Here is an 18,173-nt window from a genome sequence, read left to right as displayed (position 1 = left end):
AAAATCAGCCTCTGCACTTCTTGTCAACGATTCCGTTTGTTCAAGGAGAAATTGAAGAAGAAAGGCTAGATGAAGCATTATGAAATTATTTGAAAGAAACTTCGTTTCTCGAGTTATCCGTGTCAATGGTATTTACTTAACATTGGAACACCATTTTTTGATTATACTTGCATTTGTCTCTATCGTTATTTTATTATACATCTGTTATCTTCAATTTACTATTCATCTTAATAATAATCCGTTTATTCCTTACTTTTCTTTTTTAAATAAACTTTATCATCTTTAATCATACGAAATTATTCTTGAAACTACATACTTAAAGTGAATGGTCTTCGTCAGAATCGTTGAGAAAACTTGAAGAGGAGAAAACCTAGGGAATAGTCAAGATTATTTCAAATATATACATTACCTTGCTCCACGGACCAGCGAACCATTCACCTTTGCACTCTTCCTTGGCGGTGCAGTTCTTCGTTTCGTTGAATTTCTTGTCTGCGTCGCACTTCTCGTCTGGCACTTTCTTCACCGTTTCATCATCGAACGTGCCACAGAACACCTTGCGTGTCTGTACACCTGACCCACATTTCGCTGAACACTATGGGATCAAAGTAATTGTGTGTCAAGTGTGACTTGAATAATGAATTTTGTTTATTTTGTGCCATTGTATACATCCTTTATGTTGAACTAACATCAAAGGATGTATTAACCCCCTCGAGGCGGATTTTTATTTTAACAACGAACGGATTAAACGTTATTTTTAAAGTTCATTTTGTTTCATATTCGTAATAGGACGTTCTAAACTTACTAAAAATTATCTTCTAAAGTAGCGTCTCGTTAATGTCAAAAAGGTTATGTTGTAAATGTCTAGAAAATGAAGAATAATTGCAGTTCCAATTCTTCAAGAAATAAATATAATGTCGCTATATAATTTGAAAAGCGTTCCAATTTGTTTATTTTGTGCCATTGTATACATCCTTTATGTTGAACTAACATCAAAGGATGTATTAACCCTCTCGAGGCGGATTTTTATTTTAACAACGAACGGATTAAACGTTATTTTTAAAGTTCATTTTGTTTCATATTCGTAATAGGACGTTCTAAACTTACTAAAAATTATCTTCTAAAGTAGCGTCTCGTTAATGTCAAAAAGGTTATGTTGTAAATGTCTAGAAAATGAAGAATAACTGCAGTTCCAATTCTTCAAGAAATAAATATAATGTCGCTATATAATTTGAAAAGCGTTCCAAAAAGGAATGTAATTGACTTACATCGCTCCATTGAGAGGCGAACCAGAGGAATTCGCAATCCTTTTCAGCTTCGCAATCTCGCGTCAATTCCGGCTTCTTTTCAGCGTCGCATTTTTCGTCCGGATAAACGGTCCCATCTTGAGTAGCGCAGTACGTGGTCCTGGTCTCTTCAGTCAGACCACATTTGTCGTCGCACTAAACGAAAAGTGACCAGAGTCAGGTGATAATCGCAAAGAACGTCCGTGACACGAAAAGAAATGGGGACACATTTCATTTGTACGTGGCTCTTGTAATATTGCTTGCCAAAAATATTTCTATGAGAAGCTTCTACTTTTTCGCGGGGAATATTTTTAATGGAACGCGGTGATCTTCGGGTGGGTATCGCGTGAAAAATTACGAGCTTACTCCACTCCAATCCGACGTGACCCAGTCGAGGCCGGCGCAAGGTCTCAATTCGCAAGGTTTCTCAGACTTGGGAACCTCTCCCTCGCAGGCCTGATCCTTCAGCAGTTGAATCTTTCCGTTCACCTTCATGTAACACGTCACTTTTCTCGTTTGCTTCCCCGGACCGCATAAATGATCACACTGTCCAAAAGACAACAAAGATTTTTATAGAATTCTAATTGATAGTTTCATTGTTTAATAAGTTGCCTAAAAACATATTAGCAAAGTGATATAAATGTATGATAAACAACCACATTGTCTGATAACAGAGAATAAACACGTTTATAGAGTTATATAATTAATACTTTCACTGATTGACAAGTTATAGAAAAAATTTATTGGGTGCGTAAATTGATTTGGTGTCTGGATTTAAATAATTTCTTTTTTATATATTCTATTTGCTTGTCTTTTTAATGAATTTTGAAGAAGTATTACAACAACATCATAAAATTTACAATCTTTTAATTAAAAATATAAAAGTAGAAGAGTAGACACGATATATAAAGATGTATGAAATAACATTATAAAAACACTATGAAGTTTACTAGGTGAAACAAATCTCTGATCAGGTTCCATTCTTTTCATTGCATTCATAAAAACACGACTTTCTTTCTATTTCGCCATTTAGTGAACATTGAAAAGATCAAGTTGGAAAAATAAGACGTAAGTAATTCGTACCGGTTTCCAGGGTCCAACGTGAAATTGTGGGCACGTCACGTTCTTGTTACACTCCTGTTTGGTCGGCCCTTTTGGTCCCACCTTCTCCAGACACTGACTATCGTCCACCACCGTAGGGATTCCACCAGAGATGACCTGTTCGCATTTGATCCCTCTGCTCTGCTCACCTCCTTCGCCGCAATGCTTGCTACAAGGACCCCACTCGCCCTCCACCCACACAGGTGGACATGGATCCACGTTACAGGCGTCGGTTGTATCTGGTTCCATCTGTGGATCGCAAAGGCTCTCATCCACCGGTTGCCTGTCCCTTCTTCGTACGCAGGCCACTCGTCTCGATTGGTAACCTTCGAAAGAGAATTATTCAACATGAATATTTATAAAGCAAGGTCATTCACCTATAGAGATTTGTAAACATTTTTTATTAAATTTTAAAAATATGTTATCATTTGGGAAATTATTTTATTAATACTATGTTCCTTATTGCAATTGAACGCTGTATTCTTTTAACGAATATTTTTTTTTTCAATAACTGAAACCTAATAATTATCGTATTATTGATTTTATGAATAAAATATGAAGGGATTAACGCTATCAATATGCGTACGATAAGTGAGACGATACAATATAAAAGTACTCTAGCAATTTAAGAAAATAATGTATCTGTAATTCATAATTTGCCTTCTAAGTAAATAAATGACACTTCGAAACTAGAAAGCAAGAGCTGTTTTCATAGTTGGCGAAAATACAACAACTTTCGCCCTTGGCGATCTACCGATTCGATAATTCAATATGCGATGGACACAGAATGATCTGTTTCAGGTAGGTTAAATGAAAAGCATATTAATTAATAAACGTTCATCAAACGCTGAGTATCCGTCCGTTCGTAAATTACTCTATCAAATTTAGAACCGATGGAAACGCGTTCGGTACGCTAGCCGGACGGGTTATTGATTACATTCACCGTGTATTTGGGTAACGGTATTAATTTTGGAAATATTACCTCCGCCACAAGTCGCACTGCAGCTGGAAAATTCATCGGTTATCCATGTGTAGCTATCCGCATCATTTTGCTGCGAGATTCTCTTCGGCACGCTATACTCGTAATGCACGCCGACATTGTGGTCTTGATACAAAAGCTGTCGAAATCAATTCGGCGAATTATTCTTTCTCTTATATGATATAATGTAGCATACCCATCTACTTATTCGACTGATCGTTATTTTAACAGTATTTTACATCGATCATTATATTATTATATTACATCTACCATTATTATATCGCATCGATTATTTCTGGTACAAAAGAAATTATGCTCGATGAAACATTGCAGTCGTATTTCAGCAAATTAGCTTCATAAAGCAAAAGTGGAGAGAGAAATAAAAAAAATTATGGACAAGGCACCATTTTACTATTTAGCGATTTCACTTATTTTATTGGGAAGAATTTGCACTCTTTTTTTAACTGGATGACGTTGTAATTTGCTATTTAAGAGCGATGCAGCCACTCACCACCACGTAAATTGGTTCACTCGTCGGCCCTAAGGCGGTAATGGTATCGGGTGCCGAGAAACCTTGCGGATCTCTCGAATAATGGAATATGGTTCCGGCAAATTTTAAGCTTCGTGGAAAATCTATCCTCCAGTTTCCATTTAGATAATAACTGCCTGAAGTGTTTCTAATAGCTGCCGGTATAAAATGTATTAAAACGTGAACAACGACAGGAGTTTCATCAACGCCTTATTGGATAATCATAAATGGTAATCGCTTATAATTAAGATATTTCACTCACCTAGATAATTGTTCGACGGTTTGATTTCTTTTATAATCACGTTTGTTGCAGCCTGCGGGATCAGTATAATATCGATGTATCCTAAAGAAAGTTTAATAAAATTGGTAATCTTACGACAAAGTTTGTTTCGGTATGTTGAATCGTGTTTTATTTATCAATCGTATCTTACAATAATATTAAAAATGTAAAATTTCTCAGCTTACCCACTTGAAGATCGTCGGTATCGAATAAACCGGAAACGGTGTTACAGTTGGATCCATCACCACCGCATTCTCTGCATGCATCCTCCTTCACGTCGCTTCCAAGCATCATGTCACATCCGACGTGCTGACAATCAAACAGAAATTACGTGCCGGTACAGTAATGTTCCTCGCTTAAATTCCAATGGAGTTGTTTTGCCTAAATTCAAATGCTCCCCAACAACAAACCCACTCTACAATATTCGGTATTTAGAACTCAGCGTAACCTAAATCTGACAGAAATGGTACTTAAATAGATACAGCGAGAGTAAAGGAGAAATATTATTTCTCTTTCTTGTTCTCGCTAAATCTACTCTTTTTCACGAGCTTTCGTCGTTCATTCGATTGTCTCCCACAGACAAAACAACTCGACGTGCACGAACGGAAACGAATTCGCGTTGGTCCCGCTGCAGTGAATCGAGGATCGTTAACTCACCATGCATTTGCCTCCGACACAGACGTCGTTCTTCTCGATCTCGCATGGCGTCCCGTCGATCACCATCTGTTTGTGCCTGTAGAAGAAACGCTCGCCGCGCGGCATGCAATTCAATTCGCACTTGTTCGGCCCGCCGGTGTACGGAATCCAACTGCGAACGATTTTGCGCGATTAGTCTCGCCGTGGGCCGTTTTATGGCGCGGAAATCTGGCGATCGTCATCGATCTTCTCGATAACTAGCTGTTCTCCCTTCCGAAGCTGCTAGCAGCTTTTTCAGCCACGATTGGGTACTGAGTTTTCACTTCTTTTCTTTTATTTTTTATTTTACTTTATTTTTTAAAGATCTTCGTCTACCGACCAAAAATGTGTTACGTAGAATCTTAAAATTAAAAGATTAACAGAGAATCACTCGATCACTCGACCACCTTTTATCGTGTTTGGAATAAATATAAACACATGACATCAGCGATCAATCTCGCTTCAAAGTATTATTGTTTAAGAAGATCGGTCACCTTCAACTGTTTAAATGGATCTATATACATATTTATTGCGTCTGCTTTCTTGGCCGCTATAAAATTAATATGAGTCGTATAACTCGTAACAAAAAACGTGCACCGGCTCTGAAATGAATACTGACGTTAAGTGTAAAACAAGGCTATACAATTCTACTGGGTCAATTCTAAATTCGTATTCTAAATTGAGCACTACAATGGCGGTTCAAATTTATTACTATTTTCGTACTCGATGAGAGATTTAAAACTTTTGGTAAAATAAATGAAGGTTTCACAGCAGAAGAACATGATAAGTATATTTTCGTTGAGTTTCCAATTTTAAGACCGCTTTATAATTAAACTTGTTACTAAGATAGGCAATATTCCAATATTAAAACGACATTTAGCTTCAAAATTGAATAAAAGAACAATTTTAAGAACATGGAATTCACTCGTAAAGCATTGAATTTGAAAAGTACTTCCTCGTGTAAGACAGAAAATTGATTTATCGTGTTCTCTTTCTCTGTAGCCTTGAAATATAATAGAACTATGGATCGTAGAAAGTAAAAATTGAAACCCACAAAAAACAAAAAAGAATGAAAACATGTTACAATAAAAACATTTCAATAGATACTGTCAAAATATTTCCCTATCGAGAAAAAGTGCTTTTTTTACAAACAGTTCGGGGTTTCAGCAGCGTGACGTGAAATTCGAGCGTGAAACCTCGCATTGAACGCGAATTTAAACGAGCATGGATTTCAACTTCGGACGACCATTAGATCTTGTCGGAGATTCGCAAAAAGTCCGCGAACTTTTCTTGTCGAAAATGACGTCGACAATAAATCACTTTCGCCGCGTATCCAGAAACTCCATCGGCATTCCACGACGATTTTGAGCGAATGTACTGACAGAATGGATCACAGGCAACTCGCGGTTTGCGATACTCACTCATAGTGAATTCCTTCGAACGGAACGTTGTTGAATTCGGCGCACTGCTCTGCTCGGAAGTCCTTCGGTTCACCGGGACATTCCTGAATAAAGAAACAAAGAGCAGCGTATTAATAAGCTAATAAGAATTAAGAAATTCCTTTCTAAACGTGCGAGTTATTTCCATTTATTCAGAAACTTTAAACGAATAATTTACAAGTAGACAAGGAATTAAATGCACATTCGTATTATTATCGATGAGAATGGAGGAAAGGTATACTGGTATATAATTTTGTTGGTCTTATGATTTTAATGTTATTTAGTGATTCGAAAACTTAGGTGTATTTAAGTATGACATAGTTGAGAAAAGAAATAATCCATTCGATCTAGAAATATAAGCATTTCGGCAATAGATGACAGATCCATGAAGTTTTGTGAAAAGATTAATTAAAAACCTTTTTCGTATACGAAGTGGAATAATCAATATTTTTGATGTAAACATTTTTCGAGAGAACTCCACGTTCAAATTAAATAAAAAAGTTTTGGTAATATGTGAATGATTGACAAAATAATGAATTTAAAAATTGCTCTTATATGAAAAACGACATTTTACGCTCTGCAATTGCACCTATTAAAAAGAAAGATGAAAAGAAATCCGTGGCAAAAATGATTCATCGAATGGTCATTCCTTGCTGCATCGTTCACAAATATAATTTACTAGATCCCCACATCTGAAACCTGTGCTCTGGATCTAGTCACCCTCTTGTTTTCGTCATATACGGTAACCAGGCACGTTTCCTAATCTTCGTCGTTGCTATACGCACACGCATATTTCTTCTCGAAGGGTCCGCCCCCGTTAGGTTACAATATTTATTTCCAAGTCTCGCAAGATCGTGTGGGGCAAACTGCAATTTTATTATTCCGTAGGCAACGAAGAGGGAAAAAGGAAAGCACATGAACGCACGTTACTCGTAATCGTAACTGCGAGCTTTTCGTGTGCATTCACATCAAGATTTTTTCCTATTCACCTCAGATCCTCTCGCAACCCAGTAATTTATCGTCAATTTCCATGTTCCAGTTTTAAGTTCGGATTTATGTTTCTCACAGACATCGTTATTTCGTGCGAAAGAGGCAGCAACAAGAAGTAAATAATAACCTGTTAATGATAAATATCAAGGCTAATCAGTTTCGGAATGATATATATGTATTTCAAAGCAAGAGGTACATATGTAATCTAACATTGCAACTTTCTTAATTTAGTCACGTTTCTATCGTTAACGTCGCATACAGAGTAAAACACATCAAGTAAGTAAATATCCACATTGAGTCTTCATATCTAATAAATAAATATCATTTCATCTATCCACTTAATAAGTTCAACAAAGAACCCTTATAAAACCACAACAAATCCTTGAAAAACCTATATTTCTGGTCTTCAAACTGTGCAAAATCCAATTTCAAACAAATCTCAAATCAACCTGCGAAACATCCACGCGTGTCCCCTATAGAATCTCCCGTATCAATCAAATGCAACCATCAAATCAATAACATCGCACGCCCCAAAATTCCCCTTAGAACGATCCAACCATGATACTCCGCTACACTATTTTCCACCAACGAATGGTCACAAAAATTAGATGGCCCCAGTCACAGACGGGGAAACATTGTGAGTCAACAGGAGAGCTACAGGAAAGTTGGCCTGTTCAGGTAATGTCGATAAATCGAGCGAGGTGAAACGGACAAAAAGATATCCCGGAGGGACTGGTACAGCACGCACGAGGATACGTCGGCTAGGATTTATGACGGGAGATTTCTTGCGGAGACACAGGACCCCGTGGAAAGGGGTGGGGCCATTGGGTGAAATCGGGCCGCTTGGTGACCGCAAAAGAAAAAGGATCTTGATCGCGAAACCCGCGATCCCGAAACGATGTCAAAGGTTCTGTGACCCTGGTGATTTATGGCGAACCGCTTTGCCGTGGCGGTCCTGCGATTGACCTTGAACGCTTGGTAGCGAATCGATTCACGGGGCACCGTTGCGGAGTCGCAGGAACCTGCACGAATCTCGTGGAAAGTCTGCAAGATGCATGGCTCGTGATCAGAGACTTCGCCTCTTTTCAGGATTGCAATTATTGTTTCAAAATTGTGGTTAACTTCTGTACTGTGGTATCAGAGAGAATTGATCGCAATTGTTGGTTTATTTATTATTGGGTTTGAAAGCTACGAGTTAAGTTTGATTTGATCTTATTTAAAAATAAGCATATGTGCGTTCTTCGTACAGAAAAAGAATTCATCAGCCAAGTTTTGTGATTATGGAAATGAAACAATAATTTTAGAGTAAAATGAGATGAAGTTATTCCAATTGTTGAGGTAAATGGAGTGATTTTATTAAATAAATGGGATGATCTGTAGGTATTATTAGAATGGGCAGAAATGGAATAAAATTCTTCAGTTGTGAAACCAATGAAATTATTAACGAGTAACGATATGAGAGATAAAATATGAACAACGAACATAATGTAACGAAACGTAATGAATTAGCAATAAAGGCCGTGAAAGAGAATTTAGAAGTACATATTTGGAACAGTGCTACTACTACCTGAATGATTCAATTTTATGTTCTCTTTTCCGTGTGATTTATGGACACAGGAGTATTAAAGCATACGATTGCTCTATCATTTTGCAAGCACACCGTGGTCGTAATTCTCAAAAGAATCGCAATATCTCACGTTTGGGATACGAATATGCGGAACGTCCGTTTGTTTCGATCTGTTATATGCCACTTGCCTTTAGCAGGTGTCGTCCATCCCGTCAAACGTCAAACATGCTTCAGCATAAAAAAAAGAGGAAAAATATCCAATGCATGTTTACTTAGTTTCAAAAAATGTTATCCTCAAAGAATATAGAATAAACATGCGATATTGACGTAGAATGCTTATAAATCGACTATACTCACGAATGTATAATTAGATCTAGAGTTGGCAGACAAGAGATATATAGTTCTAAATAAAGATCTGTTACATTTTCTGTGTCGTCACTTCGAAGTGTCAAACGTAAGGAAGAGAAATTTATTCGATCTCATGTTCAAATAGCTCAAGTGGCGAAGCAATCGACTGACGAGTGGAAGACCTCCATCAAAATCCAAGTGTAGTTCGATTCATCGATCTTTCATAGATTCTTTATCTACTTTCACACGTCTCTTGAAAACTTTTAAATCAAATAAAATATTAGGTATCGTAGGAAGTTCCGTCATTTTCTTTAAGCCATTTAATTTACAATGGTAAAATCTCCCATAAAATTATCAAACTATCACCTTCCTACGATTCACAATCTACAAGCTCAGAGAATATTTATCACATGTAAAAAGTTCCAGCTAAGTCCAAAATCTTGTCAAAAATGGAGAAAGAAACTAGTAATTTTCATTGCTGTATTAATCTTAATAATCTTATATCTTACCCTACAATTATTCTCCTATCTAATTCCAGCAGTAAACTAGAGAAGTTGGCGAGAATTCAGTGGAAACAGTTTCATAAATACAGGATCGAATATTCCCGCAATTACGGGGACTCGCAATTAAAGGTTTGCCTCGTTAAAGGAATCCATCTTCTTCAGCCTCTTTTCCGTTCCCTCGTTTATTTCTCGTTCTGGTCTGGCTTTCATCCACCGAAGTCTCCCGGGAGTTTCCGCCGTTCAATAATCTCTGTTTAGCCGGCAGGCATTGTTACTAATTACGAAATGTTTCGCGGTGCCGGGACAAAGGGGCGAGAACAATGAGCGGTGTTCTGGGAGGGAATTTTTGCAACGGCGAGCAATTCGCGGCGAGAAATGGATTGCCCCTGATATCGTAAGTGGCCTGGCGTTCGTTCAATTCCCTTGGAATGTATCGCAGCCGTGGGACGTCTCTTTGCCGGGGAACTAGATTACACGCCGAATGATTTTAGCAGAATGCACGATGGGACGTTAGGTAAGTATTAAAATTTAACGAGATTAATTAGCGTTCAGGGGATATTTTTCTCGCTCTGAATGTGAGGAAAGTGAAGTAAAATTGAAATAGAATCGAAGGCAAAAATAGGAAATTTTTCATTCCGTTACTGCTTTTTAACTGTTCGATTCAACTTTCTTGTCCTTTCTGAAAAAGATAATAATTTTGAAAGAATAGAGCGAGATACGACGAATTAAGGAACTTTTATATACTTTTTTTAAAAATTAGAAAATCTTTTGCAGTGAGATAACAATTGAAGAATGCAAAATTTCAAATCCTTGTAATGAAATAAAATTTATAATTTACTTATGGAAATTAGTCTGGAAAAAAATTCTTGAAACACACCAAAGATAGGAGATAAAGATAAAAGCGACATTTCTCGCATCAATTTTCAACAGCTTTCTCGCACGCAATAAACGTAATTACATGATGCTTAGAATGTTAATTATCATTAATTCACTTATTGCTACGTTGTATCTAAAATGTGACGACAATAAAAAAAAAGTAAAAGGATATTTGTTATGGAATATCATTAAAAAAGTGTATAATCATATTTAATGCGGATGAATATTTATATAGATTTGAAGATGATTATCGTGGGGCAAGCTGAATCAGCGATCAATATCCATAGGCCGAGGACGCATAACAGCGACGCAGCTTGCGGCTCGTTTCATTTAGCACGTCACTTTAACGAAGTTAATACTTCGCGAGTCCATGCTGTATAATGCCCAGCCGTTCATAAATTTTAGCATCTCCGACAGCGCACTGCTGCGTTATCGGGTGGTTGGGTCATATTGTTGCTCTCGAGGATCATTAAAGAGCCTTTAAGCCACGCAAGATTTTCGACGATCCTCCTTCTATCAACTAACGTGATTTTACGTCCACAGTTTGATCCATCGTATTATAATATGTATCCTTTCATATTGTTGAATTATCATGTTTTGGAACTCATATCCTAATTAAACGGATGAAAAAATATTTTTAAGATGACAAATACTTTTATATTGGTATTCTTCTCGTTCTCATTCTTGCAATGTTTTATTTTCTGTATCTATTATCGAAATAGTTCGAAAGTTAATCTTCAAACTTGATTTGTATTCGATCAGTCGCGAAAGTCTTCTAGAAAATTTCACCGCGAAGTTAGTGCACGTTCTATGTGACGAAGACCAATTAAAAGCTATTTTAAATACAAAATATTATGCAAAAACATTAGTTCGAAATAATAAGAGTATACAAATACAAAAAAGAAAGTTTCCCTTTCTGTTTCTGCTTAAATATCTTTATGAAATAACACATCTTGCTGTAAAATATTCATTTCCATATGCTGTTGTATTATAAGATACAGAAATATGTTATAGATATGTATTATGATATACATGTATCTATTGTCACATTTCTACGTATAATTTTTTAATTGTGGAAACATCAAAAAGATATCCTAGAAACAGCTGCATTGAAAAAATGAAATTTATGAGTCTTTGAATTTTTTGAAGATTTTAAAGAAATTCTCTGTACTTCTACGGAGATCATTATATTCCCGGAAGAAGCGCGATTATGAGGACGTGCTTAATGCTGCATAGAAGTTCGAGTTAGATCCATCTAGCAGAAAAGTAATTCGAAGCATCGTAAGTTTTGCGATGTGGTGGAAATAATTTTTATAGCGGGTACGTGACTTTCAGAAATACATTTTCACTAGTGATCTTCTCCATCTAGGAAGAAACGGTCGGGGGTTGAGGCAAGTGGTTCTGTTTCCGAAGTAGTTTCTTGTGTCTTGGTAGGCCGTGATCGAGGGTTCGTGATTCGGGAAAATGAAATTAAAGCTGTGGGATCGGTGGCTCGATTGGCGTGGCGGGCGCTCGTGAAAATTGATGCGACGACGTAGCTTCAATTACCGGCAGCAACAGCGAGGGAAAAATCCCGTGGACCGTGTGTGACGGGGGAATTAATTTTTAACACGAAAGGGAAACCTCGTTCGAGACTCTCGTACAATTTCTCAAAAGTTTGTTTCAACTCGAGTTCGATACGAACAAAAATTGGTTTCGTTGTTTCTATCGTACGGCCACTTCAAGTATTAACAATACGCTTCGACACTTAAAAGTTTTTGTTGTTTTTCGTTTCATGGTTTGAGTAAGAAGTAGGTAGTGTTCGCTACGAAATCGAATAAAAAATGAAATAATACACAAGTTTAAGAAAAAGTTTGCTTGTACTTCGACCCAATTTTAATCGAACGAACGAATTCATTCAATAATTGAAAAGGTTTTCAGACCTACTCGTATGTGGCCTCAAGGAATTAAATAAAAATCCATTTCAACGTTTTCCCCTCCTTAGCAAATCTTGCTATTTCTCTAAAGAAATGAAACTCTAATCGATAAACAATGACTAAAAATCCACTTTTACAATTACCTCTCCTGAACAAATCTGCCCTTTTCAAAGGAGAAATCAATAAAATTATTAAAAATCTACCTCCCAAATTCTTCCTCCCCAAAAGATGCTACCTCTGAACAGAAAAGTACTCTGCCCGCTGTAATTACTAAAAATTCACCTCTAAAATTCTACCTCCCCAACAAATCCCGTTTAAAGAAAAAAGAAAACTCCAAAAGAAGTTCGCCAAACTCCGAGCCTCTCTACCACTCCGTTTTCCTCGAAGACGACTATGTACGGTCTCCACGTGTGTTTACGATTGCCACGAGCGAGATCGTACGGTTTTAACCTGGCCAACCTTCCTGAATACACCCTCGAGTGCCCTCGACTCAAGATTTAGTGTTGGCTCGTGGGAGGGCGATCTTAACCGTGGCTATAAACTTTTAATCCCTGCTCGCGGCTTCGAAACGGGTCAACGCGTCCATCAACCAACGGATGTACTGCGAAACGATCGTCGTGGCTGCTGCAAACGCTACCTGGGCCAGAGATTTTACGGCGTCCCGGTGACCTCGTGAGCTTACAGTCATCGGCTGGAATACAGCGGCATGCAACGTTTCAGGGACCGGCTCTGCTTGTCGCCGATTATTAACCCTTCGTTTCGCCTAGTTATTGATCGATAATTCTCTCTCGTTCATTTTCGTCGTGGGTTGATTGGAATCGACAGAAGTGTCTTTGGCAGAACGTGATCGTTTAAGTATTTAGGATCGTGCGCTATTTTATATCGTTTGAAGTATTTATTTCGCAACGAACGATTGTGCTTTTAAAATTTGGGATATAGTTTCTGATGTAATTGAACGATAGAAAAGTAGAGGGTAGTTTTAATCGCCGGACGAAAATTGTCAAACTAAAGCAACAAATTATATTTTTCAAGTAAATTTAGTTACCAGATAGAGGTAAAAAGTTTTTCAACCGACTCTTTGCTTTATCAATATAAAATCAAATAACAAATCAAATTGAAATTCGGGTCCTGCTGTGCGAGGGTTGAAAAAGTAAATTGTTTTAACCCTTTCAGTACCAATTGTCTTTCAAACTGACAAAGTTATCAATTTTGTAATGTCACGCTATAAAATAGTGAATATTCTGATTATAAAAATGAATAGAAAGTAGAATTTGGATAATTAAACAACATAATTTTACGTACCACTCGAAGCAAGTTTTCTCATGTTGGTGGTTCAAACTGTTCGTTTTTCCATGTCAAGAAGTTACTAAGAAGAATAAATAACAAAGAGCTATCTCTTAGAAATAGCTAAAACATACGAGTGGAGAATGCAATATCCTATTGTAATACTCCAGGATTAAAGTCGTAAAGAGCGTTCGTGACCTGAATACATATTTGCTCTCTTTGCAAAAATTCTGAACAAATAATACAGAGATTATTTTCGAAAAGAAAGCTTCGGATTTATTTGATCGTTTCTATCACTTTTCACCTCCAATTACATATTCATAGATCGCAATAATACAATTTTTCTTCACCCATAAATGCGTTTGTACAATAAGGACACATCTAAATTTATAAAGTGAGACAAGTTAAAAGCTTGGTAAACGAAAACAGCGTTTTTCTTCTTCGAAAAATAGCATTCATAGATAGATTTTCAAGCAGAACCCGCGGCTACATCTATCGAATCGCGACTCTTGGTGCGAATTAATGGATCACCGAATCAATTTGTCAAAATGGGGCGAATCGGACAGAAAGGAATGGAGATTAACAGTATCGCTTTGATTAAGTGGTTTTAAATGAAAGTCGAACGGGCAATGCCAAAGCGACGAGAATGATAGCCGGATCGATCCAGGTTAAACGGTGGGACGAGACGCGCGATAAAGGGACAAAAGTTCTTTCGAACGAGCCACACGTGAAACGTCGATCGTCGATGGGAGATCCGTCGCCGGGTTCAAAGTTCAGCCAGTCTGCGGCTGACATTTAACGAACTGAATTAAATAATGGTATAAATCATTTTATTAAAGACCGTCGAACCGATCCGCGAGAAATTGACCGACATATCTAAAGGTTAGGGACGTGCACCAAGCAACGTATATTTACTCATAGCAAAGCTGTTCGTTTGATGAGAGATCTGCTTTAAACGCGAATAGCTGGGAGAAATTTAGCTGACGAATTTCTATTTCACAATACGTTACGAAATTTTAGGAGGGAAGAGTAATTGAGTGAACAATTGAAAAGTTCTTCTTTAATGAAACGATGTAAGATGAATGTGATAAAGTATTATTGTTCGATCAATTTTTATATTATTTCTTATATTATATAGGTTTGAGAAAATCTTTAACTGTAGCAAGTTTATTATGCAAATTTACTTTTGTAATATTTGTACGATATAATATGCACATATATCGAATATGAACTGTACTGTATTTTACACGAATTAGTTTTCTGGTTCATAATTGTCAATTACGTAAACAAATTATTAATGTAAATGTATATAATATAGAAGTCGACTTGGCACGAAAATTGTTTATTAGTTTTATTCCACATAGCGTGCAATGAATGAAAATGCAATCAGTTGTGGATGTGTTAAATCATATATCTATGTATAGTTGCATAATAAACTTGTTATTATCATCATTACTATAGTACTATCATTATATAATCTTCTTGTTAAACTCATGTATAGGAGAAGCATAATTTCTTACGCGTCGTTAGGGATTCAATAATAACAGAGTAGAATGTATTAAGAAGCTGTTTAGCCAAAGTGAAAATATCGGGCAATTCTAGATAATGGAGAACGATACTCATTGGTCATGCAGATGCGAGTAATTGAAGCATGTGACACGCGTCGCGGCCTCGTTACTGTTTGATAGATTGTCCAGAGAACTGACCTATTACAATAATAGATCGCATAGATTTTCTCTAACTACCTGACCATTAATGATGTATAACTACGCGTTTGATTTATCTTATGATATTCTTTGTGTCTGATATAAAAATAAAAAGAAAATTGCTCCAATCAAATTAACGTGGTTGTTATCGAATAATGTTTATTAAATGATTTCTAAATGATTACCAAATAATGCTTGAAATGCTTAAAAAATTGATTTGATTTACGCAACTATATTTGGATTTTTTATTATATTATTGTGCTAATACTTTACTGATATTTTACATATCGATATTTTGAGTAGAATAAATATAATAACATCGCGTTTTATAGATCACACTCACCTGGATATTGCAAGAGAAGAATCGTCTCGACGCACCACTGCACCTGTTGTAGCCATTGTCGCTGCAACGATAAGACATCTTTATAGCGTTCAATAAGCCTTTTCACAACAGAATATACGATTAAATAATCAATAAGATCGATACTCCCGATATTTATCTTAGATTCCACATGATTTATTGTTCTTAACGAGACGCAACAGTAAGTTTTAAAAAATCCAAAATCACAATTCATTTCATAGTTATCACAAATTTATTGTGATCAAATTAAACTTTAAAAAATTCGCGATTCCACAAAATTGCGACTTCATCCGATTAATTCCATAATTCGATAATTTTATGATTTATTCTGCTCGTACCAAAATTGAATAGATAACACGAACAGGCGAATATTTGTAGCGTGTTACACTGATCCGTTCGATTCCAAAGCGGTAGATCCAACGATCGCGAAAAAATGGCGGCTCGTATCTCTAATCGGAAATTCACAGTCCGTTAAATCTTGCGTCGGTCGTACCTCCTCGTTAATGAGCTTCTTTCGAGGAAACTCGAAGGAAAAGTGGAGCGACGAATTTTTTTCGCACCGTAAACCGCCAACGTTCTCCACCTCGACACGCTGGGGAAAAAATGCGATTCGCTGGCTCGGTTTCTAAATAATTCGCGCGCAATCCTTTCGGGGAAATTGCGCTCCCTCGTCTTACACGGCTTCCATTCGAATGAAATTTTCATGCGGAAATCAGGCGGAAGGAATTTAACGTATGAGTTTAATGCACTTGTAAAGCGGCGCTGAATTACCGCCCTGGATTAGTTGAACTACTCGCTAGAATTTTTTAAGTAAATATATACTTAGCACGAAGTTTTGAAGTTTGTTTCACACTCTTATGCCTGAACATTTTTTACTTGCAGATCGTAAAAGCAAATCCTTATAGTACAAGTGAGATATCAATTTATATTGAGCCTATATCTGTTTACCTTTGTTCGTCTGAACAAACAGATGGGTGAAGTGCAACAGATAGTAGTAATTCTCTACTTGTTTTGAGTGGTGTATTATTAGATAGGTATTTCGTTTGGGAAATTACGCTCGTTTTTCTATGTTTTTCAAACTTGAGTGTATTATGGTCCGTACAATTGTTTTATTACATCCACTAATTAAATTTAAAATACCTATCTTGAAAGATTTAATCTAAATATTTGATCAATTCCAACATTGTATTAAACCAGCGATTATAAGCCAATCAAAATGTTAAAATTAACTTCTATCGGAAACAATTAAAAATGGCACCTAGAAAGTTTCCATTTCACATCGTGAACACTTTCTTCGGCAATTTCGGATCACGATATTACGATGCAATATAACCGATCTACGAATCGTAACATGAAATTAATCTAGCATCGGGTTCTTTGAAATTAGATACGCTAGTCGCAGAACGATGGTCATGTTCGAAATTCCAGTCGCGGAAGTCGTGAAACGAAGTTCGTAAATTGAAAAGAACCGCAAAGCAGCGCGATTAAGATTGACCTGCGACACGATCCATCCATGAGATCATTCTACACGCCGAATGCTTTCACAAGATACGATTAGCCCGCTTTCTCGTTTCATCGAACGTGTTATTAGCGATTGGCTCTCGATTTCTTCGACCGATACCCATCGTTTTCTCGTTCGATTTTCCTCTTTTCCCCTCGTTTCATTTACGTAACGAACTTACGGTCCTCGTTACCTTCCTTTCAGTGCGAAATTCTTTGAAACGATTGGAACGATATCGGAAGAATGCATTAGTGACCACGATTAGTCTTATTTCTTTATTACTCAATAGATTCTATTATTATTAATTTGTTATTTATTATTATTAAACAGACTTTAGATGTATTTTAAATAAAACAGATTTTTTTAAAAATAATTTACATAAATTAAACGTGCAAAGTTTTATAATATAAAAAATAGGGTTTTCTATACGAAAATTGCGAAATTCTTGGAAACGAAGTTTTGAGACGACATTAGAAGCGTGAGCGAGTTACGTTGAAACATTTCTTTAATGTTTCGTGATCTTTTCTTTGGCTACCACGTAGATAATATAAAAACAAGTATTGATAAAAATTTATAATATGAAAACCTGCATGATGAAAGTTATAGCTAAAACTTTTTACTTTTAAAACTTTTATATATGATCTAAAAATGTGTATTATAAAAAATGCTTCATAATTCATGGTAAAACACAACATAAAATCTTACGATGTAGGAACAAATTTTGTAGGAAAAAAAATTGTGAGATCGTTTGAGACGAAGCTTCAGAAGGATACCGGAAGCGCGCGCTGGTGGTCGCGATTAATCTTAGCCGAGCATCCCCCTTCAGATAAGAAGG

General features: G+C 36.5%; 1 protein-coding gene across 8 annotated transcripts in view; it reads right to left on the bottom strand.

The window, feature by feature from the left end:
• Positions 1-18,173, bottom strand: part of LOC122567513 (papilin) — a 155,808-nt gene that overhangs the window by 21,378 nt on the left and 116,257 nt on the right. For all 8 annotated transcript variants that reach the window (XM_043726117.1, XM_043726123.1, XM_043726122.1 and 5 more), the window contains exons 4-14: positions 15,820-15,880; positions 6,269-6,351; positions 4,830-4,980; positions 4,358-4,481; positions 4,155-4,235; positions 3,875-4,047; positions 3,367-3,502; positions 2,367-2,710; positions 1,650-1,829; positions 1,266-1,439; positions 410-592 (exon numbers count right to left, since the gene is read on the bottom strand). In XM_043726117.1, the coding sequence (XP_043582052.1) occupies positions 410-592; positions 1,266-1,439; positions 1,650-1,829; positions 2,367-2,710; positions 3,367-3,502; positions 3,875-4,047; positions 4,155-4,235; positions 4,358-4,481; positions 4,830-4,980; positions 6,269-6,351; positions 15,820-15,880 (1,690 nt within the window). The remainder of the gene's footprint in view (positions 1-409; positions 593-1,265; positions 1,440-1,649; positions 1,830-2,366; positions 2,711-3,366; positions 3,503-3,874; positions 4,048-4,154; positions 4,236-4,357; positions 4,482-4,829; positions 4,981-6,268; positions 6,352-15,819; positions 15,881-18,173) is intronic.

This window comes from Bombus pyrosoma, linkage group LG5, assembly GCF_014825855.1.
Source record: "Bombus pyrosoma isolate SC7728 linkage group LG5, ASM1482585v1, whole genome shotgun sequence".
NCBI lineage: Eukaryota > Metazoa > Arthropoda > Insecta > Hymenoptera > Apidae > Bombus > Bombus pyrosoma.
The sequence above is the reverse complement of the archived record's forward strand: the minus strand, read 5'-3'. Positions and strand labels throughout refer to the sequence as shown.